At 41.1% G+C, this 25022-nt stretch overlaps 2 protein-coding genes across 4 annotated transcripts in view; one reads left to right on the forward strand and one right to left on the reverse strand.

Moving 5' to 3' along the window:
- Window positions 1-5617, forward strand: part of LOC121086964 (charged multivesicular body protein 3) — a 40297-nt gene extending 34680 nt beyond the window's left edge. For both annotated transcript variants that reach the window (XM_040591499.1, XM_040591480.1), the window contains 3 exons: window positions 2722-2843; window positions 4002-4116; window positions 5058-5617. In XM_040591499.1, coding sequence (XP_040447433.1) covers window positions 2722-2843; window positions 4002-4116; window positions 5058-5191 — 371 coding nt within the window. In that variant the 3' untranslated portion in view covers window positions 5192-5617. The remainder of the gene's footprint in view (window positions 1-2721; window positions 2844-4001; window positions 4117-5057) is intronic.
- Window positions 5618-7844: 2227 nt separating this feature from the next.
- Window positions 7845-25022, reverse strand: part of KDM3A (lysine demethylase 3A) — a 31703-nt gene continuing 14525 nt past the window's right edge. For both annotated transcript variants that reach the window (XM_040591456.1, XM_040591447.1), the window contains exons 11-26: window positions 24690-24891; window positions 22108-22322; window positions 18895-19047; window positions 18568-18663; window positions 18105-18232; window positions 16165-16351; window positions 15505-15674; window positions 14474-14710; window positions 13905-14076; window positions 12791-12881; window positions 12087-12217; window positions 11183-11302; window positions 10959-11098; window positions 9320-9496; window positions 9103-9237; window positions 7845-8589 (exon numbers count right to left, since the gene is read on the reverse strand). In XM_040591456.1, coding sequence (XP_040447390.1) covers window positions 8509-8589; window positions 9103-9237; window positions 9320-9496; window positions 10959-11098; window positions 11183-11302; window positions 12087-12217; window positions 12791-12881; window positions 13905-14076; window positions 14474-14710; window positions 15505-15674; window positions 16165-16351; window positions 18105-18232; window positions 18568-18663; window positions 18895-19047; window positions 22108-22322; window positions 24690-24891 — 2435 coding nt within the window. In that variant the 3' untranslated portion in view covers window positions 7845-8508. The remainder of the gene's footprint in view (window positions 8590-9102; window positions 9238-9319; window positions 9497-10958; window positions 11099-11182; window positions 11303-12086; window positions 12218-12790; window positions 12882-13904; window positions 14077-14473; window positions 14711-15504; window positions 15675-16164; window positions 16352-18104; window positions 18233-18567; window positions 18664-18894; window positions 19048-22107; window positions 22323-24689; window positions 24892-25022) is intronic.

Below are 25022 nucleotides of genomic sequence, written 5' to 3' on the forward strand. Positions count from 1 at the left end.
TATGGGTTGTTCCAGGCACTGCTCTCGGATGCTTGGCTATCCAGCAACTGGCCACAGATCTCCGCCTCTGCCTGAGCTGCAGGTACCTGGTCCTGTAGGCCTCTGAGGTTTGTGTGTTCCATGGTCCACTTCAATCCCTCCCATTTTCTACCTTTGGCCGTTCTCCTAAACATCCCATAATTAAGTTTCTCATGTTTGGTCATGTTGCTGCAATTCCCTTAAAAGAGACATAATAATTTTTTTGTGAGTCCAAACATGCTCTTTTCCCTTGTCATACCGAAAAAAACCAACAAAAAGAAAACCGTCTAGACTTCACTTTGTAAGTTTAGAAGGCAGGCATTCTTTATTGCAGCGCTGGGCGCATGGAGATCAGCATTTCAGATCATGTGCGCCTATCTGACCAGCATTCCTGAATTTATTGCAACAAAACATATGTATTCATCATATTTCCCTGCAATCTAATACATATTACAACTGCTTCCCCAAAATGATATATATATGCATAAGGCACTTGCGTATGCACATTTTGCTCCTGGGGGTCTGTCTTAGCATATTTTGAGACCCCTGGTGGTCAACAAGTTGGTGAACTTCAGCTAAACTTCCTTGGGGAACATGCACACTGCCTGTTCTTTTATGACTTGGTTTGTTCTCTGTGCTGTATGGTTTTGACTGCAATGTTCCATTACCCCACTGCTCTATTGTTATATCCCAGCTGTCTCGGAAAGCTTGTTACGTCCTAGTGAGCTTTTTCAATAGGTAGAGTTAATCATTGTTTTAGTTTCAGCCTCTGTTAGTGATTTCTATTATCTTAATTATATTGCTCGCATACCATGATGAGTCCTGTGTCCCTGTAGGCAAGAACCCCTTTCAATCCGGAGGCCGTTTCCCTGCTGCCCTGTCTGGGTGGGTTTCCCACCCTGAGCTGTGAAGTAGTTGGGGCACTCCCAGTTAGCTTCCTGGCGGTCCCACCCCTCGTTGTTCCCTGCAGCCTCGCTGGCTCTCTGTGTTTTGTCTGATTAGCTGCTCAGCAGATGATCTGACACCTCTTCTCAGCACCTGAAGGTTGCAGTGACATGAGAATCACGTGCTCTGAAACAGTGATTTGGGGCACGCTTTCAGTGTGTGTTCCTAAACAGTTTGGATGAATGCCTAATGTCCCTGTGTCCTTGTGGAGCCTGTTGTTACAGATCCTCTCAAAATCTGTAATAGTGAAGTTTGTTTCCTTCAGTAGAATTCCCTTCATCTTGAAAACTATTGTTCATCTAGCGAGTGTCTTGGGACACTTTATGTCCTAAATGGAAGTGAGGGAACTGCATTTTTCTGTGGTGGGTTTGAATCGATTTGCCCTGTGGCTTGATACCTAGCTCTCTGTAAACCCTGCTTTGTCCTTCGGGCTCCTCCGGTACCCAGGGTATTTGCCTCATTCCTTATCCACGTCAGCAATCTGTTGTCATAGATTTCCTGCAGTATTTTCCATACCTTAGAGTGTTCCAGCGTAACAAGAGCAGAGCAGAAAGCATTAAAGACAGGAGGGAAAGACTTGGTGGAGGTTAACACGGTACTGAAATGTCAAAGTACTTCCCCCCCAGGCTAGTATCCAAGCCAGGTGCTAGTAGATTTTAACACTAGATGAGTGATGAGCCTGGAGTCGTGATGTGAATCTTAAGCCCAAAGTTATGATGGGTCCAGTATGCGTCCAGTATATCTCCCCACATGCCTCATTCAGGAAGGGCCATTCTTGCAGCTTGAGATGTCCCTTGAAATGAACATTCGGAGCAGCCTTCACCTTATTACTGCTACCAGCGTCTTCCTCTTACTGAGAATGTTCCCTTACGCTTACCCAAGCAACAGGAAGGGATCTAGAATTCAGTCTGGGGTTTGTATTAACTTGCTTCATCAGGGGGAAATGACCGCTAGAGGCAAGATTTCCGTTTATTAACATTGCAAGTGTAAGGCTCTTAAATAAATTATTGAAATGAAAAATAATATATGCTGTGCCTTCATTTTGCTTCATTAAGGAGTGACCATTTTATATACAAACAGGTAAGTTCTCCATGATTAGGAAGCTGCAAAGTTAGATGGCAGAATTTAAGAACCTCAGAGTACCCTTAATTACTGCATTTTGGTATCGATGTAACAACATGTATGAGGAGAGTTTATAAGCTATGTTATGAGAATAGCCTCTGGAAAGAGTATTGTTAAATTCCATTTAAACTACACTTATTTCCAGGTTATTTGCTTCAGTATTAATTTTCTAGCTTACTTTTCGCTATAGAGCTATTGGATTAGAGTTTCTGCCAGAGTTAGTTTCCACTACCCAGTGTTGGGCAGAAGGTCCCTAGTTTGGGCGGCAGGCAGGCGTGGAGCTCTGCCGGTGAAACCCTCGGCCAGACCTCTGGCTGCTGAGGGGCAGAGGCAGCAGCTCCTCGGAGATCTTTTTTATGAACTGGGTGCAAGGGGCTTGAAATCTCTCTGCAGGCCAGCTGGATTGCTCCAACTGATCATACAGGACTCTTCCCTTTGCTATAAACATAGTTATTTCAACGTGGGTGGAAGCTGAGCTTTTCCAGGAAGGTACACAGGAATGAAGGAGCGGAATACCCATTTCCTTTTTAAATTGCCTAAACATAAACAAGTTTTTGTCCATGTAGGGAGCATGTAATTTCTCCACTTACGGTGGTGCAGGGACTGTTCAAGGTTTTCTATACCTCTCCTTCACAGCTGTCCTAAGAGTAGCGGGTTCATTGCAGAAGAGCACAGAAGTCATGAAAGCTATGCAAAATCTAGTAAAAATCCCTGAAATCCAAGCAACGATGAGAGAGTTGTCCAAAGAGATGATGAAGGTAAGATCTATAACGTAAATAAGACTTGGGTGAACCAGAGGTGGTCATTAGTGTGCTGTGCTATCGCTTAGGTGGCCCCTTTGTCGGAGAGCTTGTGTAAGCTCTAACCAACAAATTATAGCAGCATATTAATAACTGTGGACTTTCTAGGAAGTTATTGTATGTGGAGGAAAACTCTTGACTCGGTGATGCTTACAACATGTTTGGTGTAAGGCTTGAGGCTGAAAAAAGCTGCTCACGTTGACAATGGAAGGAGGAAGATCAGTCCCCAGGTAGAGCAGTGGCGGCTTGGTCATCCTAGTCCAAGGGCTGGGGGAGACCAAAGCTCACAGCAGGATTCACGCCTGTGCCCAGGGACCGTTGGTGTCCTGAGGGAGATTGAGTTCCCTGCTTTCAGGGATGAAAACATTCATGAAGACCCGCCACAGCCTGTTGTGGAGTGTCAATCTGGAAGTCCTGTCTTAGGTGAGATGGCCAGCCTGATAGTGGGTTTAAAACACCTAGCTTCGTGTCTTCATGTGATGAAAGTGATTTTAAAGTATTTAAAGTATTAAAAATTCTCTGTCATGGTCATTATCTTTCCAACTACCAAAATTGCTTTGCTTTTTCCCTTACCGCTTTAGACTGTTTAGTTCAAATCAGTTTATATCTTAATAATTTTACAGTTGCGCACCAGAACAATTTGGCCAGATCTAGGTTGCAGGCCCTGCAAAAAGAACTGTTTTCAAATGCAGGTAGAAAAAAGGAAAGCCATGCCAGACACTCAGCTTACAGCATGTGACACGATTGATACGTCATGACTGAAGTTCACAGTTGCATTTTACGTGCTTGGAGCAGGCTGGCTTGTCAGTGTTTGGACACGCAGCAACAATGAATATTAGCTTGAGGGTTTCAAAGCGAGAACACCTGTATTTAATCCTCAGTTTTCTTACTGCTTTTCCTGTGCACCAGTTGTACAGATGCCTGCTTAAATTGTGGGTGGGTGTGTTGGCCGCCCTTATGTGACAGGGCAGCCCCAAACTGGAAAGCCCAAGTAGCCAGCAAGCAGTTTTTAAATGCCTCACTAGGCATAGCTTGATCTTGAAGGTAAGGGGTGCGTCCTCTTACCCTGCTGCTGCTGCCAAGGGCATCACATGCTGCCTTTTTGTTTTCTGCCAGGCTGGTATTATAGAGGAGATGCTGGAGGACACCTTTGAAAGCCTGGAGGATCAGGAGGAAATGGAAGAGGAAGCAGAGATGGAAATTGACAAAATCCTTTTTGAAATTACAGCTGGTGAGTTTGTTTGTGCGGAGAGCGAAGCCTTGCCCACTCTATTCAGTAGGAGGCGGCAATCTAAATCTTCATCTATTCTGCTTTAGCCGCGTGCTCCCAGTGGTGTCTTTGCCTTCGCTAATAGGCAGAGGGCTCTGACAAACTGGTTTCTCAGGGCATACTGGCGGAGGAGGCCAGTGCGGGTCAATACAGTATGAGTAATGCGTGTCAGCTGATGCCTGTGCAGTTCTGTAACTGAGGCTTTAACAGAGCAGTGTTTGTCTGCACAGTGAATCCTCTTAACAAGGTGAAATTCATATGATTGACTAGATATACTATTATTCATGAAGCCAGGAACTAAACTTGGCTGCATTGCCTTGGGTGTTGGGCTGTGTTGTGATTCCTGGCTGCAAAATGCTGTTAGTGTCTTGTTGGGGGGAAAACAACATCAAACAAACAAACCCTAAACCAAAACCCCACCCAAACCCCCAGCTTCTGCCTTACAGCTCATGAGGTAATGATCTGCTGGTTGAGCTGTTTGACTTAGTAATGCTTGTTCTTGTGACACTGCGTGACGAATGTGAGTACCGAAGCTGTGTTGAGCTGTAACAGGCTGGAAGCGCAGCTCCCCGGCTCCTGCCCTGCTGGTACCTCATGCCCAGCCGCTGGCTTGTTGCCCTCTGGTTTCTCATGTCCTGTTTTCCTTCCTGTTTCCTGGCTGGGCGGGGGGTGGGAGCCCCCAGGTGAGCAGTAGCCTCCACCCCAGCTCCCCGGCAGCACAGAGGCTTGGGAGGGGTGGACAAGTGTCTGTCACCGCATCAGCCAGCAGCTGATTGAGTCAAACATTTTTTTGTGTGTGATCTCTAATCAAAAGTGACTGAATTATTTCTGATGTGCCTGAAAGCTGCTAATTATTAAATGAAGACCTGATGCGCACTAATGAGCCTGTTTGTGGTTTGCAGGGGCCTTGGGTAAAGCACCCAGTAAAGTCACAGATGCTCTTCCAGAGCCCGAACCCATGGGAGCGGCCGCTGCTGTTGACGAGGAGGAAGACATTGAAGCGATGCAGTCACGGCTAGCTACCCTCCGTAGCTAAGGACGAAACGAATGTGTATAGTTTGCCTTTTCGCAATGGGATATTCTGTCCTACCTTCAAAATGCAAAACTTAATATGTGAGAATACTTTATGTAATATATATATATTTTTTTTTTTTTCTTCCTGGGGATTGTTATTCCCTAAGAAACTGCTGTAATATAATTCTCGGGGAGTGCAGTCTATAGAGATTATCTTACTGCTTTCTGTTCAGGCTGTCTCCCCTGTGAGAGGCTGCGGTGAAACGATAATAGTGGTGTAACGTTATGTATTTTAAGATATGAAGTCCTGAAATACATTCTTAGCTCCAAGTAGCATCTTTCCCTAAAAGGCACTTCGGTTTAATCTGCTCCCCAAAACCTCCAGTGGTGTAGTATCTTTGTTTTTCGGAATCACTACGAATTTTATTAAAGCTGCTCTTAACATTCACTCCCATGCATCAGTTTAATCTGCATCACTTTAAGCTCTTTTCACAAACAATATCCACCAATAGCAGTTCCCTCTGGTTTTCTAACACCACTTTTTTTTTTTTTTTTTTTTTTTTTTTTCCCCTCCTTTAGCACATAGTTAAAGAAAAGCTCTCAGTCAGAGCAGCTGTTAAATAGCTGCTCTGTCCAGGTATGGTGTGTTCCAGGGAGAGATGTGAAAGTGGTGACTGCTCAGCAGGCAGAGGCAGGGGGTGGTGAGCAGTTTTGCCAGCCCTGGAGGCAGCGGCCGGCTTCCCCTGCCCTGGATCAGAACAGGCCCTAAGACTGATCCTGTGTAATAACCTCCTTCAGTCTTTCAAGATTTGTAAAAATTAAGCGAGGTTCCCCCTGGCCTTCTGAGAGCAGCTGCAGCAGAGCAGCATTTGTTACCCACTTCGCTCCTCTGCGAGCCCAGTTAACGGAGTTCAGTGGTTTTACAGACAGTTGCTACGCGGAGGTTTCCAGCGGGTATTTTGTCAGTCACTGGAGCACGGGCCCCGGGGGAGGTCGCTGCAGCTATCCTCGCCTTTCCTTAATTATTCCAGGTACTATCACCTCACCGTCGCCCAGCCACAACTGGTGAAAAGCCATCTGCTGCCTAAATGGCACCTTTTTAGGGTCAAAGGAGAGGGGTGTCTCTTCTCAAGGAAAAAAACTTAATGTGAAATGATAATTATTTTGTGTTGTGAGTCACAAAAGGCAGTTTGCAAAGCAAGTATCTGCTGTGTCAATGCCACAAGAACCTCATGGGCAAAATGAAGGAGTTTGTAATTTTAAGGAAGATTTACCAAAAGAAAATGAAGCCTGTACCTAATTGTATTCCCTCAGCAAGGGCAGAGGAACAGGCAAGGCACACGCCACCCCAGGAACCCTGGTGCTGCAGGGCTGGGCACTCACTGGGAGAGCCCTCCCATCCCCACCCCAAACGCAACAGGCGAATGGGACAGTTTGTTTCTTGTGGTCTTAAAAATCCAGGGAGGACAGATCAGAAAAAAATTAAAAGCAGTTAAGAGTCAGTAAGATCGGGTAGAAAACAGTGCAGGAAACCTTGCTGAACAGCAGCACATGGGTGAGAAAGGCCAAAATCCAACTTCAACAACAGGTCTTGTCATACACATGTGTGCACATCCAAGATCGGTGTGACTCCGTTCCTTCAGAGGTGACATCCAGCTAACGCTCTGCCTTCAGGGATACTTCACTACTTCAGGCACAAAACACCAAATGAAGGCTGTGTTGCTCTTCCCTAGAAAAGCCAGCTGAAGCAACTAGAAACAAGCCCCACTACTGTGAGTTGAGTTGGAGGGAGGTTTTGGCTAACACAGGCACAACTGAAGCTAGCAGCGCCTCCCTTCCTCACCTAGCATTATGGATCTTGGCACAGGCAAAGCCAGCTGTACGTGTCGCCTGAAAGACCTGCGGCTCTGTCCTGCAAAGGGCAGCTGCTGCTGCACTGATGGTTTGTTCTGTGGCTGGGGTTGTGCTGGGTGCCTGCTTCTCTGCTTCTTGAGGGGAAGGAAGCAGAGGCGCCTATTTGCACTAGACAAACCTCCTGTCACACTTTATTCTAACTAAAGAGACTCCTACAAGTCACTGCATCTGTTCCACTTCAGAACCTGAGGGATAGGTAAGAGGAAGTTTCTTTTTTGGGGGAGGGGAGCTCAATGTAGCAGGTGAAGTACGATGGGGAGGGGAATTTGCGCAGAGGTTGTCAATTTGTTACATAGAGTTCAGAAAAAGTAATTTCTGGTTAAGGCGGAGGTTTCCCCTCCTACAGCTACCCCTGCACATCGCAGTGCTGGAAAGGACGCTGAAGGACAGAAAGGTTCATTTACCTCCGCTGATCTCATGAGCCCAGAGATACACTTTTCCACTCTTGACCTCTGCGACTCTTTATAAAGATGTTTTCAGTCTTTCTCCAAGCAATTTTGGAGCAACATGTGTGCCACTGAACTGCAAAACTGACTTGATGCAGACCATAGTACTGGCAGAGAAGCAGCAGTCAAGCTAAGTCACACTTTGGTTACCTAAAAAAAGCTATTAACAGGTCTGGCGCTGCATTCATACCCTAAATCTTCAGATGCTTTTAACAAACAGTATATGATACGTAATTTTCTTTTGCATTTCAAAGCACTGCATCAAATTCACTACATTTTTAAGAGGCAATTGAAGAAGCCAGGCAAGGAACAATATTTGAAATAGAAGAATTTTATGTAGACCATTCAGTGTTAAAAACCAGAGAATCAAACATCAGTTCAAATTAAAGAGCGGTTTCAAACAGAGGACATTTGATTAAAAGCTTTTTTTAACATTTAGAAATTTAAATACATTTACCTAAAGATGGTTAACCCCCATCTCTATGTTACTATACAATAGCTTAAAGCTACTTTTAAATGCTAGTTCTATGTTAATGTGAAATTCCAGAACTGCATTCTTATTTTTATGTAAATTGGTTATGAAACTGGGTGACTCCCTACTTCCTCCCACCCCAAAATAAATTTTAAAAATTGGAGCTTTACAATGTCTTGAGTAATATTTTTCAAATGAGTAATTTGGAATAGTTTCTGACAGTTTTATAGGAGGTATTTTGTACAGTTTGGAGAGCAACTCCATATAAAGTTCTATTGCAACCGAGCATTCACAGTATGCCACAGTCCATACATATTACTACATATACATATCAGGTTTGTAAACATTGGAAGAATACACAGAACATAGTACCACGATCCTCTGGTACTGCTGAAAGGAAGATGAGGTAACATTCATATAATCTCAAAGTCCACAGAGGTCCTGACTGAGTAGTTAAAACAGCTGCCAACGCTTCTGTTTCATAGTGTGTGGTTAAGGCTTTCTACCTTACGGTCTGCTAAGGCTGGATTCGTTAGCTCTCAGTATCCCAACTGCATCTTTAACAGCGTGGTATATCACATTCTTCACCTAGGAGGAAAAGGCAGCTGCTTAGTTTTACGAGTAACAGCATGGTTAGGGTCACATCGGAAGACTGACATAGAGAACACACCTGCACAGCTTTCCCACCTCCCCACAGCCTACGCAGCTCCCTTCCAGCTTAAACACCCTCACCTGCACAACCTTCACACACATCACTAACTTGTGAAAATAAGGCTCATCCTAACAGGATGTAAACTGAAACCCTGTAGGCCTGAGTATTGCGAGTTCAGCTCAAGGGAAAACAAAAGAAACTGAAGAAGAAAACAATTCGAGAGAAGCTTCAGAAGGCTTCCTCAAAACTACTAAAAAGCTGTAACAACTCACAAAACTTACTGAAATTCCTCTTCGAGACCCAATGCATCAAAGCTGATCTGAACATGAAAGCAACTTGGGTTGTGTGAACACGTCCCCTTACAGGTTTGGTGAGGGTTGGTTGTTGGTGGGGATTTTTTTTGAAAGGTTTAAGAGGAGCAGGGGTCATCTGGAGCATTGACGAGTTACCTGCAATTTATCTTCATGGTTCGTATGCGTATGCGACAGATATCTGAATTCCTGAGTAAGCCAGAAGCAGTGTTTGACATGCTCTGGGGATACAAAGTCTTCTGCAACTTTAATACAACTGTACAAATTATGCACCTAGAGAGAACAAACAAGCATTAGCCGTGTGCTCAGAAGGCTGCCCAAGTGGCCAGGCTGTAACAGTCTCCCTGGTCCTTGCCTGATGCGGAGCTCCTGCTGGAATGAAAACTACGTCTCCTAGAAACTGTACAATAGCCCAGCCTTGAACTCCATACTCTTGATGAAGGCGTTTTCTTAGTGATCGGTCCAAGTACCAACTCTGATCATGAATGGGATCATGGTCGACGGGGTTTTCTTGACCTTGTTCTTCTGCAACCTGGAAAGCCAGAAGTTGACAGGTATCACCATATACCAGTCTTACTGGACAATCAAGACCTATCCGTGGTGTTCCACATAGACACGTGCCAGAGTGTGATTTGCACCATGGGTTCAGGTATAGAAGAGTTACACAACGAAAGCTCTGGATTCCTGTTCTGTCCTTACTTTGTCAAGGCTTCATCATTTCTCAGCCCCTCTCGCTTTACAGATGCGTTGCAAATGCAAACGCAGGAAACGCAAGTAAACCCAATTTACAGTGAGAAGAAACAGAAGGGCAGAGTGACTCACGTGTTCAGTGGGAGCTACCGTCATATACGGATCAATACTCTTACACTACTATAGCCTGTAGCTGGAGGAAACTACCGAGTGTGGAATTCAGCCCCGAGGCCAGCACTAGCCAGTGTGTTTGCTGACCAAAACAGAGGATGCAAACTAGATTTTCAGGAGATACAAGGCTAGGAGGCACAACAAGCACTTTAGAAGGGAAAACTGAGGGCTGTGGGGAGAGATTTCTGCAGAAAGTTCCAGTATAAATCCAATTTACCGTGGCAATCATTTACACCCAGGACTATAGCCCCAAAACTTATTTGGCAGGAGACAAACAGCTTGCTTCTACTCCCAGACAAGCTGCTGAAAGCCTCACACCTGCAGGTAAGTATGCTACAAGGGACCAAGAAGAGGTGTGAGGCACATCAAAACTCAAAATGCCAACACTTGCCAAATTTGGTATCATGTTTTATCAAGTATAAAATTTGTTCTTTGTTAATACTAGATCTGCTGTAGCCTCTCTAAGCTTCTGCCCAAAACAGCTGTCAGGCTAACAAGGCTGACTGTTGTTCAGATCATCCCATTTCTTCTTTTAAACATCAACATACTAGCTCTTTCCACTTCTAGAGCACCAAAGATGTCCCCGAATTAAGACCAACAAGAACTCTGGACCATTTTTTTTCCTGAATTTAAACACTGAAACAAGCCCTTTTGGATATAGTATCCCATCTTTACTAAACCTTTAACTCCCATGAAAACATCACTTGAAAATTCCCTTAATCCAAGCCTGATAAAGGTATGGGGAAAAAGAAATGTAGGAAAAGGGAGAGAACAAGGAAGAACTTTATGTACCACATATTGTTCTGACATACGCCAAGAACATCTCCCATGCATGCTTTTAAGAAGGATCTAGTTTAAAATTAAAACTGTGGTTTTGTTTAAATCTACGCCAGCTATTTGTTTGTTACATAACATTACTCGTGCTATAAGAAGTGTAGGCAAAAGTGATGCATCTACACAGAGGATAACTTCAAGCTTCAGCTCCCTACCCTCCTCAGATCCTACAAGATTCATGGCACAGAAGTTTTGCATTGAATACAACTCAAGTACGTTTGTTTCCAGAACAAACTGGGACAGAAAGGAGAAGAGTCACCCACGGATACGTCTTTGCAAGCCCATACAGAACGGCTTACCTTTTTAAGGAATTCACGGATCTTCTCTGTATCTTTAGCTGCATAAATGTGCCACAGAGCGCCAGGTTTTTCTCGACTTTCAGTAAAACGCTTAATTGTCAATTCATCAGAATCGCCATCTTGTATGGTTTTAAGTACTTCTGTGAAGAGTGAACATGAGCAGTTACACTAAAGGAGATTCCCTCCAACCACAGAAATACCCTCCCAGAACATAAAGACTTTACCTTCTTCTTGGTCAGCCTGGCCTTTGGGGATACCCACATAAACCATAACATTAGCAGCATCAGACACATCCAGATGGAGATTTGTTGTGCCGTATTTCCTATCCTCTGGTGTTATTAAGCCTGGGAGAAGGAAAAAGAGAAGAACAAAAAAAAAAAGCAGGTACATTAGTAAGACAGAAAGAAACCTTATGCCACTCTCAGCAGCACTATTTGAAAGGACCAGAGAGCTTTTACTTTGATCAGCAAATAATTCCAGTACAGCAATAAACTTTACATCCAGAACCTTGCCCCATCTTGTTTGTGTCTTCCCAAGTGATCTGTATCTTATATATACGGGCTAGGTACAAAGTTATGTTTAAGTCCTGCTAGAAAAGGGTTTTATAGCAGTTTAGAATAAAGCATTCTCAGAAAGCATTTCTGTTTCACTCTAAAAGGCAGCTGCTACAGCGTTTACTAGCCAGGATCTCTTTACCGGCCGTGATCAGGCTTAGTTTTAAATGCCTTCTGAGTAACAGCAGATGAACTAGCCATGGAAAGAACTGCTAAAGAAGAGATTAAAAACTAGGCGATACAGCCCAAAAAGGAGAATTAACGAAAGCAATACAGCCAGAAACAGCAAACAACAGATATATGTGGCCAGGAAAGAGAGGCTGTGTATGTACATGTGGAGCAAGTTGCTTGGAAGACTGGAAATAAGTATTATTGGCTTGAAACCACCTGGACAAAAAACATTTAATAAAATCATACAATGCTCTGGATATCATTAATACCCGTAAGCAAGCCAAAGTTTGGTTTTCATATCAATGGTATATTATCTACAACAACAAGGATTCATTTAATTCACAGTAAATTGTAATTTGAATGTGTGGTCAACATGACCTTTAGAGTGAAAGTGATTCCTTACCATATGCATTGTACATCTTAGGGCCCAAATCTGGTCGTACAAAATAGTTGGGAAGTCGAGAGGCAAGGTTGAGCTTGCCACCTCTCCTAGTGTATTCCGGCAATGGAATATTTTTCATCAAATCATCAAACCTAAATTAAAACAGCACATTCCATGTTAAGAACTGATTAAAAGCAGCAGACTAAAACAGACTGCAACAAAAGCTTTCTCCAGTCAAAAACCTGTACTCCTTCCACCAGGGGTTTTACTGGACACCATGAAAAGGAACAAAGCAATCAAGATATAGGAATATAGCAGATAAATAAATTTAACTGCTCTGGAGTAGTGCTATTTCCTCGTGTAATTATCTCAACTAATATCAAACAGAGTAAGTCAGAATACTTAAAAACGTTTAGCAAAAAAAAAAAAAAAAGCTTCAACAGAACCTTAGATTTCAAAATGACCCAGGCTTTTGGGAAGCTTCCAAAGTTTAACCAATCATTAGCAATTTAAGGTACTCACTTTACCTGGCAATAAATACAATGAACTATGTAAAAATTTATCATAAAACTTGTTTAGCATTTCCAGCTATGTCAGGCATCTCACAAAATTGTTCACATGCGACCAACTGCTTCTCAAAGCTGAAGCAGGTGTCAAAATGTAACAGCATTCCATTATTGTGGGGGTGTACCACACAGATGAACAATTTCTTTGTGAATTCATACCGGGAAGGCATCATATCTCTGAAGTCTTCTCCTGGAGGCCAGTCTTTAAGCTTCAACACCATTGGCTCTCCTTCTTCTGTTCTCAGGCGACCTATTGTCAAATATTAACAAGTCTTAGCTTTTAACAGTTGTACAACTCAAAAATCTAAAAGATCAAAACAAAGAAATCTTTATCTTAGTTTAAAATCATGTTCATTTCACAACTATGGATTTAGAACCAAAGACAAACAAGTTCATCTGACACCACAGTTGGGTATTACTGCTGTGACAAATGTGTGATGACAGGAGGTTTCAGACTAGACAAGTAGCCTTTGCCAGCTCCCCTGCCCAAACCCTTCCTACAATTTAGCTCAGGCAACGGTCTTGTATTTGATGTTAGAGTAGCTGATGACAGAACCAAATCTTTTCAAAGATCAAGTAAAAGAAAGGTGCAAGTGAGCCTTCCAGCTCCCACTCTTCTTGCCCCAAGTACCAAGTTCCATAAAGTTTGCATCACACAAACAGATGAAGTAGAACTCCAGAAGCCATGGCAAGTATTAATGCTCCTGAAAAAAGTTTGTTTCCACCTACTAGTGAAAACAGCGCCAAACCTCATGCTCATCTCCTTTCCCCTGCCTTTGTGATTGTGGTTTTGGGTTTTTCTTGGGGGTGGGGTGTGTGTGTGTTGCGGGGTTTTTTTTTTTGTTTTTTTGTTTTTTTGTTTTTTTTTTTTTTTTAAACCAAATAACTTTAGTTCCTTAGGAACAAAGGACACATGCAAATTAAAAAGGCAAAACCCAATTATCCTGTGAGCAGCAACCCTACACAGATGGGCAGAAAAGCTGACAGGTGAACCTACTTACTAGGAAGATCCCAGACTTTCCCAGAATGCTTCCCCAAAAGACTAAAAGGCAGCCAAACATACTTTTGAAGGACAGTCCTCTGTAGGGCTGGCAGTTTCGATCCAGTCCACCATCCCACATACATGTTGAGAATACATTGCAGACACACTGTCCAGGATGAAAAAAAAGCCTGGAACATCTTTTACACTGCTTAAGGATGACAAATTCATGCTAGGGCAAAATTACTGCTGCTGAAAGTTTTACATGGTGGAACAAGAATTCACAGTACTTACTTGAAATATCTTCAAATCCATCCCAGAAATCCCCTACAGTAGCTCCAGTGATGATTTCATTGGTCCTGCAATTCACCAGATCTACTTCTTGTTGGCCAAATTCCTTCCTAAAGGACTCAGGTCTCCAGAGGTCTGCATTTAATTTGTGATGCACTCCTGACACCATTACAGGCTGCAAAGAAGAGTAATACATTCTGAAGCATTATTAGACACCAACAATTCTAATTCCAACCAGAACAGGGTAATGCATAAAATGTACTGAGCATGTGAACACAGGCACTTTGCAAACATTGTATTTTCCAAAATAAATCCTCTTACCAGAATTATGCCATGCATTTGATCATTCTGTATTTCAAACTGTGAGACAGCTTTTTATACAAGCTTTAAGTTCAGCAGAATGCTTAGAAACTGATTTCAAATAGTAAAATATACATCCTTTTATCCAAGGATTTAACTGTTAGTGTAGTACGTTTTATGAAGGCTGAGCATTGCTTATCATTGCAGTAAATTTGTACCCACACTTCAATTAAAGGGCAAAGCACATGAACTGAAAACCCAGAAAAATTTACCTGTCCCTGCTTCCAGCACTCCCTGAAGACATTCCAATTACTTTCATTGTTGGGATCTTGAAGACATAGCAAGCGGTTATCACATAACCAGTAGTGAGGCGTATCAAAGCCCATTATTGTAGGCTTTATAGTCAGTCCTTGAGGCTTCTTAGGCAAGTCTGTAATGGTTCTATTTTGCACCAGAGAAGCAAAAATGTCATCAAGGATTTTGGGTGTAGTCTTGAGTCCATTGTCTGTCTGGTTTAAAAAAAAAAAAAGAAAGAAAGAAAAAATAACAAAAAAGACAGTGGTGTACTTTTCTGTTGCCTGGTCCTGCAGACTTAAGGCAGTTGCCACTTTCAAAATTTTTCACTTGAGCTCACAATCATGCATAGAAACAAAAATCTGCAGAACTTTGCTGCCTAGAAACTCACCATCATTAAATGCCAATGCCATTGCTGACATTCTGGCATAAGAAGTTCTGCTCCGATTTACATTTCACCAACGCTGCAGAAAACCATGAAATACAGCATGGAACAGGACTTTCTTTATATCAAAGAACTGAAATGCAGTTACACCAAGGAACTCTCAAAGCCATATTTTACCCCACCATTTTGAAGTCATATCTATATAAGAGCAAACAAAGCCCAGGAACATCTGAAGTGAACCAGTCTGCAAATGAACTATGAGAAAGTCACTCACCCACCACAAAGATGGAGGGAAAAATATTCTAAGTTCCTTGATGCTTATCTTTTGAGTCAAATGGACATGCCAATTAATACATCTGCCACACACTAGCCTAAGTAAATTAAGCTGCTTTATCAGTCAGTCCCCTGTCCCTCAACAAGCAAGACTTGCTGATAGTGCCACTAAGCTGCTACTCTAGAAAGCACAAACTGGAGCAACACAGAAACTGAATTAAGTCCTTTTTCCCAAATGAAGACAGAATTTTACTCACTGCAATAAACGTTTGTGGTAATTGTTCACAGGTTTAGAACAATAGTCTAAGGCTGGTATCAACTCAAACCTGTAAAACGAAATTTTTCACATACCTTTCCTCCAGAAGAGTTTAACAGATTCCGGAGGAAACCTGTGTTATTGTTGCTCACAGGTGTTAATATTGCACTGTTGAATGTCTGCAGGGCTGCAGAAGGCTTGGCTAAAGTAGGGAGTGGCTGAAGAGGTTTATTTTCATTCTTTGAAATAGGTATGAGGAGTTTCTCTGAAATGAAGAAAAGAACACATCTGAGAATGAAACAAGAATTAATCCTCTGAATGAGAAGTATATGGTTTGGATTAATTTTATTTAAGGTAACGAGATACTTCTATATGCATACACATACATATGCACATATATATATTTATAAAAATAAACCCCTCCCCTCAATACATGTGGATGAGATACTCCTTTTACTTTCTTCAATACTGCAAAGTTTTTAAAATCACGTCTGAAAACACATTCTCAAATTGAATTTTCAAGAATACCTGCACGAATGAGGTATTAATTCAGCTTTCAAAAAAAAAAAAGCGCTAACCCTGTCAGGTTTTACTCTAAATCATTGCCATGGACCAGTTTTGCAGCTGACAGGCACTGAACACCCATCCCAGCAGGCAGATTATAACATTCTCAACATAAGATATTGCTGGGTCTGATCTATAATCTTCTGACAAATAGCCACAAAGTGTTTATTCTTCACAGGTTCTGCACATACCTTTGTTCTCTTTATTCACGTTTCCACTTGTTAGATTTGATAACCAACTTAATGAAGGAGAAATATTCACTGAAGCAGTTTGTTTACTTCCAGCTGGTGACTTCAGAGGAGGATCATGTGTAGTGACTTGTGGGCTTGGGGCGAAACTGTTATGTGGAAGGCTGGTCCTCTCTCCAGGTACCAAGTTCTGAAAAAACAAAGCAAAACAAAACCACAAATCAAAACTCTGTTAGATACAAACACACTCAGAAAGGGGAAGCAAGCAATAACATCCAGACTCATTTTTTTATACCCCCCCCCCCCAAAAAAAAAAGTTTGTCCCTTCTAACAATATGTGATCTCCACAAGAGGTCAGCATTGCATCCCAGTTTCAGCCAGAGATGACAGCGCAGCAGGATTCGGGATGTCCTGACAAAATTAACAGCAGGCAACAGAGACATCACCCCTCCAGTCAAGCTCAGAAAGCTGAGTTTCCCAGATGCATTTTCTGGGACTGCTTTGGGAACCAAATGTGGTTTTAATAGCATGCACTCACAACCCTAGGGATAGCTGACGTTCAGATCAGGGCTAAGCTGGAGGTCTAGCTCAGCAGACGGAAATACATAGTGCTCCTAAGTTTTTATCCTGAAAGGCAGCAGAAGTCCACTCACCTGCCAGGTCTAAAATACGCACACATGTGAGTGCAGCACCAGCTAGCCAGCGCAATCCAAGCACAGGACTGCTGTACATCTCCTGTGCAGCTGATCCACCTACTTATTTGGAGATTCTAGGTAACAGACTAAGCAGAACTACTGCTTTGGCCTGGGATCCTTGCGTGACTGGCTAGATTTCCTCTCTCTGCTCAAGTATTACCCAGTCAAGAAATTATTCTGTACCTATGTCTGCTTATTGCTACATTCTTTATCTCTTAATAAATTCTAATGCTTGGTAAGGATTCCAACTATAATATAACATAAAATGCTTCAAACTAACAAGCTTATCCTCACACCAGTGCAGTACCTAATTTTACAGAGAGAGGTATAGATAAATTTCAATGCAGCTCTTTGTCCAGGGTCACAGAGGAAAACTTGAGAAACAGAATACTGAAGCTAGTCAGTTGTAGGCTAACTTTTGAATCATGTAAGCATCTTCCTCACTTTTAACACTTCACAGTATCTTTTATCTCTTCTGTTGATTACCAACACCAAAATCAGGTTCAGCCTGCTTCTCACATTTAACATATTTTCCTCAAAGTAAGTTTACAAATAAGCACACAGCAAAATTAAAATTACTTAATTAAAACTGGTTTCTTGCAAGATGCTGCAAAACTAGGCCATTAATTTGTGCTCTGTTTTCAAAAATGAAAAAATACTAGCCATTAACAAATAAACATATGGTGTTGGTTTTGTTTGTTTGTTTTTTAAATATAATGATCAGCAAACTTTCTACGAGGATTCTCAAAGAAATCAGTGCTTCTCCTCACTGCTCTACCCCTCACAATTTTATTCATGGTTTGTTCTTTTATGAATTTCAGTGGTCTTCCACCCTGCATATTATTTTAGATGCTGGATGTATTGCATCTCCAGGACCCAAGGGATAGCCTACACTTCACAACCATTCCCACTAGTCTATTCTTAAGACTCCTCTCTTAAGGGTTCTGTCAATCTAATCCTATTTTTGCTCTAAAAAAATCCTTACTTGAGTGTTTTTCAAGAACAGGTCACTTACTGAGGCATCAGCATGTCAAAGGGACACAATGACATTTTCCCCAAAACTCAAAAAAACAAACCAGAAAGACAAATACTGAAAATAAATTTTTAAGTAAAACCTACATGGTGGGGTTATCAGTAGCGGTCAGGATTAGCATGCCTACAAAATCAATTACCGTTGGCTCCACATATGTCAAGTAGGAGACTGAGGCAAACCTATACTACAGACATAGCACGAGGCAGTAGCAATACCTGTTTTGAATCCTCCTTTAGAGTTGGCTTTGATAGCGCCTTGAACTGCTTATTTGCACAAGGACAATTTGCTTTTATTCCCCATTTTGTTCTTACGGAGTGAACAATATCACCAACATCATAGAGAGCTGAAGGAAAAGAGTCATTAGTGAGCTCACATGTAGTCAGGGCATCCAGCATTCAGTAAGACTTTTTAAGAAACTGTGTAGCCTATGGAGGTAAACAATCGTACACGAACACAGTTCATCATTAAACAAAAAGTTTAGCTAAGTCTTTGTAAAGGTCAAAGATAAAATATTACTAAGTACACAGGCTGTTTCCAGTCCTTGGGCAATAAACACTAAGCTTTTACTAACTTTATTACTAAGAAAACCCACCCCCTCACTCAGTACAGTATCAACAAGTTAGAAAAGACAGCAAAAGCCTACAGAATTTTTTCATATCCATCAAGTATATGAAATACCTTTTCCAGGAATTATTTGCGTAGGCATTAGATTCTCTGGTTCATGTACCTGCCCCTTCACACATTTAAACCAGGAGAAAGTATCCGAGTCATCATCTGTAAAACAAAACAATTGAATTGTTTTATTAGTGCATCTTTCATCCTCCTCTGGAAAGTTACATATTTTGCTATTATTGATATATGAAACTACGGGCCTACAACATGTTCTTTTTGTTGGGAAGGCTTATCGTCTTGTTGTTTCAGGTTGTTATTGACTTCCAAGTTCAAAACACAGGTTTTCTTTTCTTTCTCCACTCCTTCATTTAAAGCAGCAATGTGCATTCTCACCTTCATGTAAGCTTTTTTTCTTCATCCTGTAACAATCCACACACACGCCAAAGCCACACTTAGAGCAGACCCAATGAAGGTTGAAGATTGTGGTGTCACAGACATCACACATTTCTCGCACTCCACGAACTGCCCGCTTCCAGGCTACCTGTCCTGCAGTAATTGACAGATCAGTCAAAGTGTTAGTTTAAAGAAAACAAAATATTTGAATGTTAAATATATCTACATTAAAGTAATTCACTAATACAAGACTCAGACATGTTTTTGTATAGGAACTCCAAAACAAAGCCTTTGCTCTTACAGATTCAGAAAAGTAGGTCCAGAACAGAGTCTAAGCAATCAAGACCATTTTGCCGTTTCCTGTGCAGCACCAACTACATCTCTTCTAACATGTATTTGCCCAAGTTAACATGCACACTGCCAACATTCTCCTATACGGAAATTCCACAGCTACTGTAGAAAAAAGAAAAATAGGGTGCTACTAGCAAGCTACACTTAATGCCTAGCTTGCCACAACTAGCTTGTCCTTGTTCTTTATTTAATAGCGTAGTGGGCAAGTAGTTTTCTTCCTTTTAGTAGGTTCTCTATACATTTATAGGTGCATATCAGACCTCAGAATGGTGAGCTGTTCTTGTCTGAAGAACTGATTACTGCTGTTCAGGTTCCTTATGCACCCGTTATATTCCACCTTTCCTCACCCCAAGTCACCTCTTGCTTTTGAGCAGAATATCCCAAGTGTTGACAGTAATTTCCAAAAAAAGTACAAGCCCTTCCAGAGCTGTATTATGTGCAGATTATTTCTATCTGATCTTCATTTCACTATGTCACAGCTAGAAAACTAGATTAGACAAAAAGCACACATCTGCCTCCTCCTACCTGCTTCCATGCTTATAACTTCTCCAAAACTTCTCTGCCCACAACACTTCTTACTTTTAAAAGCGAGTTATGAGAGACCATGTCCTAACGTATGCTAAAAAACCCACACCAGGATCCAAGACATCTGTTGCTTTTTATTCTGTATAATGGCCATGAACTACGTATGGAGAAAAACTAGAATAACTTGGCACAATTTGTTCTTAAGTAGGAGGCAAAAATTTTCTATTTGCTTCAAAATTCTTCTAGAAGACAGAGGTCTAAATATCACCAGCTCCATTCTTCTCTGCCTTTTAAAAACATGCACTATATTTACCATTTTCTAGGTCAATCCTCCAATTTCCCCCAAACAGGATAAAGGGGTTTTTGGTTATCTTTTGCATGTCACTTCATATTTTGGTTTTCTGAATTATGTTCTATTCTACTTCTCCTATTCTTTTGTTTCCTTTCTGTAGTTTGCAGTAGAACCTGCCTCCTCCTTCTCTAGGTCTCCTTTTGGTACTTGGTGGCCAAGAAGTAATGTGATCTAAGAAACTGTTCTTTCTATACTAGTCAACCTTTTACTACACAGGGATGATTTCACTTGTGCTCTTCTACTAATCCCTTAATGAACTCTCTTTAAGGAAGCTCTCCCAAATTATTTTCTCCACACTTGCCTTGTGGTTCTACCTACCAGTCCAATAACTCACTGGTAAAAAGAAAGGAGGGCTAATCCTTAAGACATACTGTGGAGTACAAAAATACTGAAACATAAATGATCCCCTGGCAAGTAGTATTAGCCCAAAATACTTTGACATGTTGGAAAAGTTCAGTTTACCAGAGGCAGAATTTTTATGAAAAGGTATAATTTGATGTGAACTCTGACGCAGAAAGTTTACCATAACTTCAAATTGTGGTGGCAGAAGAATCTACCTTTTTCCCATGCCAACTGAGTGAGCACTCTTACACAGAATCATTCAAAGAGCAAATATCTAGACTGTAAATTACTTCTTTCCTACTGAGGACAATAAAAATATCTTCCATTTTAATGAAATTAAGTTCCCTTACTCTCACCAGCTGGGGCAGTAAACAATCAAAGAAGAATCAATGACATTTTGTTCCTTTCAAACCAACTTTAGAATTCACGTGTCTCTGTTTTTGTTTTTTTTAAGCAGAGGATGTTTCTGGTAGGTATGTTAACAGATGGACCCTCTGCTATTAAGAAACACCACACCTCCCTTTTGTTTCATGAATTTCACCCAAAACTTCATCCTCCTGAAAGCATTTCAGTATTCCAGTCTGTACCTCTCACTCTGGCTCCACAAGCTTAAGCATGCTCCAGTTCAAGTGAAGAGCAGAGCTTGCAGAGCCCAAGCAGCCCAGGCTAAGACCCCACAGCAAGCATTTCTGAAATATCTCAAGTCTTCCTTCCCCTTCTGAGGGACGTTCAAGCCTATTTATTTTTTTTCCTTCTATTCAAAACCTTGGAATGACTAGTAAATCGAAATGATCTTTACATAACATCAATACTACCCAAATGCAGAAGGCCTTGGGTATATTGTCTTCTAAACTGTCCGGCATCTCAGTCACATACTTAGAATCCAAAAAACAAACATGGTTTTAAGAGTCATTCTACTCTGAGCAGCAATTATGCAAGATCACAACCTTCCCCATTTGTCTGCTCCCGTTTGCTACAGAAAGGTTCTGATATAGCCAAAAACCTGTGTTCAAGGATGCAAAGTTTTCCTTGTAACTGACAGTACAGCTTCATCAGTGCAGACTCCACCACCACCACCTCTCTGGTCTGTTCCCAGCAGGGCTGTATGTATTGCTGGAAACAGTCCTACTGGAAACTTCCAAGTTGAAGGAAAAAGATTTCTTCACTGACCTAACAGGCAGCATTAGGTCCGTTGCGCAAGAACGACAAAACAGGACCAAAGCAACCTAACAGAACCTGTGTGGTCAAAATGACAGCTTTTTCATTTAAATGCTAAGAACAGGGGTTTTTGGTTGGTTTCTTGGTGTGGGTTGGTTTTTTTTGTTTGGTGGGCTTTTTCCACACATTTTTTTTGGTAACAGAATTACACTCTCTGCAACAGGAAAAGTAACTTGATAAATTTAGAATTCTTTTGACAAAGAAGGGTAGCATTACTCTTCCCTTGCCCCCTGCCTGTGAGCAAAGAATTGTTGACACTAGTTTACACTGGATCTTAACCATTACCTCTCTGAGAAGACAGGGAAACAATGAAGTCTTATGTGACATTTCTAAATAAACGCAATATATTCTTACACAGGTTAGGAGCTTAAAGTTTCACATAAAGCTATTAAAATACAGATTATTTTAATACAAAATGATCTTACTGTGTGGTTCAATCGTAGACATAACTTCCTTTTCAGATATCACTAGCTGACAGAAGTGGTCTCCAATGTTGGCTAGGATATACTTTGCTGTGTCAAGATCTAAACCCACAACATTTTTTGATAAAGGTAGCCACAAGCTAATAGCCTCAGGGTCATACTTATTTGGAGTTAAGAAACCTTCCTCACGCAGTATTCCATGCTTATTAAACTGCAACCTGTGGAAAGAGGGGGGGAAAAGAAGAAAACCCCATTATCTCAAATGTTTTATCAGTTCACATTCATTCCAATGAATCAATGCCCAAATTGTAAACATGGGTACTGTATGTCAATGAGTGTAACCCTTAATGATTACAACGGACATGGGTAAACATATTGGTCATTAGTGTTAAGCTTAATGTATTGCTAGTTAAAAAAAAAACAAACAAAAAACTCAAAACATCAGTTTTTTTGTAGTAAGTTCCTAAAGATTTTTTTTTTTTTGTTCACACAAAATCAAATCAGGTTAACAATTTAAAAAAATGCACTGGCATTAAGGATCACATCTAGAGGAGGTAACAGTAAGAACTTAGTAAGTACAACTCACAAGAGAAGTTATAACACCTTAAATATAGAATGTATTTCAGTAACAATTAATTTGGAAGTAGTTGCCGAAAAAACCAAACCCAAACAAAACTTGTGTAAGTTACATTCTTGAGTGATTCTGAGCAGGCAGAAAACCCGATATCAGTATTGTTAATAGTTTATTAAATAAAAACCATCAAGAGTTCCGCTCATGTTATCAGGAACCTTTTTACTAAATGCTGTAGAGGAAGTTGACTTCTGATGACAACATGCGCTCACTATAGTGTTAGAGTGTGGCAAGAAAACACATGCTGGCAAGCAGTATCACCAGACAAATGCCATCTTCAGACTTTGCAGATTTCATATTCAATAAAAAGGGATGGTTTCATTAGCTTCAAGTTCTAAACGGAAGGATTCAACTGCTTTGAACTGCAAGTCAAAGTACAAGTCTGGATTTTTACCCTGAGAAGATGAATTAGCATAGCCTGTTGTTACTCTGGTCTTACGTGTTTTTGAATGTTTCAATTAACATCAGATTATCCCCGGATTTATTATAGTAAAATCTCTAATCTGACGTTAAATAACACATTAGGAACACATTTTTTAAAAAACCACCTTTCAGCTAGAAAGAGTGCAAGGGGGACAGTGTTGCAGTGAAAGAATAAACTTCAAGAAACAAAGAGTGGAAGAGTATTTTTTTCATGATCTTTGCAACCTTTCCACTCTCAGTTTTCTCTCTTCAAAAGGTCTTCAGACCTATAGCTTCCTTTTTATTCTATCTAGAAACTCAAAAGAAAGTAATTCCTCTGAAAATCAGAAGGAAACTGAAAATAAACAAGCTTTCCACTTCCCTTGTGATAACTAGTATTTTTGCTTTTCCCTTCTAACATCACAAACATTACCTTCTTCCCATAAAACACAGTCCATACCTCAAAGCTTAAATGGGTGTGGGGAGAAATAAAGAGAAGCATGCAACGACATCTGGACATGAGATCAAACAGTTCATGGAAAAAATTTACACAGCTTGAAAACAAAGGAAAGGACACGTTAAAAAACAACTAGACACTGCAGTTTGACAACATCCACCCTGGCCTTACAGACAGGCTTCAAGTAACAGTTTAACACCCTTTTTGAAAGGGTCCCTCATAGTGTCTTAAGAACTACAAAGATAAAACATCAAAAGACTTTGACTGTTCAGCTCAAGAATCAGGCTCTGGGGGAGTGTAGGTGGGGGGTAAAGGATCTGAAGCTGCAGATTAGGTCTGGAAAATCAACCACCACTTGGCAGTCACTGGGTTTTCCTTAAAGTTGCCTTGCTGACCCTCCCCATCTGCCCTCCTGAAACCTAATAAGCATACTCATTAAACAGTTCTATGGCAAGCTTAAAGAAGTAGCACAAACTCTCAAGTGTAAAATGGAACAAAGAACTGATCAACATAGTTTATTATTTTGCCCATCACTGTTCCATGACTCCAGCTGAAAGCTCCAGCCACTTGCTGCAACTCTTCTGCAGCTGTGGATGTATGTCTAACATTCCATGTGTCCAACCGCTAAACTTTGGGAGACATGCACAGAATCTACCCTCTCACTAGTATCTCCAATACTACTGAGCTGTAGCACTCAAACTAAACTCACATTATCCCATTGGCACTCAGCCCAGAATAGCAAAATAAAGAGCTCAAAGTCCTGCCAAAATATTTTCTATTCAAATTACACAGTTATAAAAATTTTAAGGGCTAAAAAACACACAGGCAACCTCTCATTAGTTAGGTATATTAGCCTTAAAGTTTAAAAGCTACACACTAACATCTAGCAGTTCCGAACCAGAAACCTAAATGAGTTATTTTGATCAAATGACTGGTTTTTTTCATCTATCCTGGAAGGTGAAGTCCATGTTACAATTAACTGCAAGTACTCAACAGCCCCCCTTTTAGAGAAGGAAAAATGGTCAGATGTCCAACTCTGATGCAGGGCATGTTTAAACAACATCAAGGTCTATACAGAGTCAGAATTTTTCCTACCTTCTAAAGTGAAAGAATCTACAAAAGACAGTGGAGTCTCTTTGCTCTTTGTTCTTCCGATAACTGTCCAAACGACATTCCCTGCATTTATGCAAGTGAGGCGCGATATTATTGCAGGAACCATCCTGTACAAATGCTTCTCCACTTTGCTGAAGCTTCTTCACTTTAGAAGCATCTGCTAAAATTGACTTGCGAACAATTACTGCAGGGAAGAGTAGCACAGATTAGACAAACCTAAGTTTCTCACATAAAGGTGCAAGCAAATATATTTTACTGAAAGATTCATGTCAACTTATAGGAAAAGTTTCACATTACATTGAAACAAAGTTACAC

Source organism: Falco naumanni, chromosome 1 (assembly GCF_017639655.2).
Source record: "Falco naumanni isolate bFalNau1 chromosome 1, bFalNau1.pat, whole genome shotgun sequence".
Classification (NCBI taxonomy): domain Eukaryota; kingdom Metazoa; phylum Chordata; class Aves; order Falconiformes; family Falconidae; genus Falco; species Falco naumanni.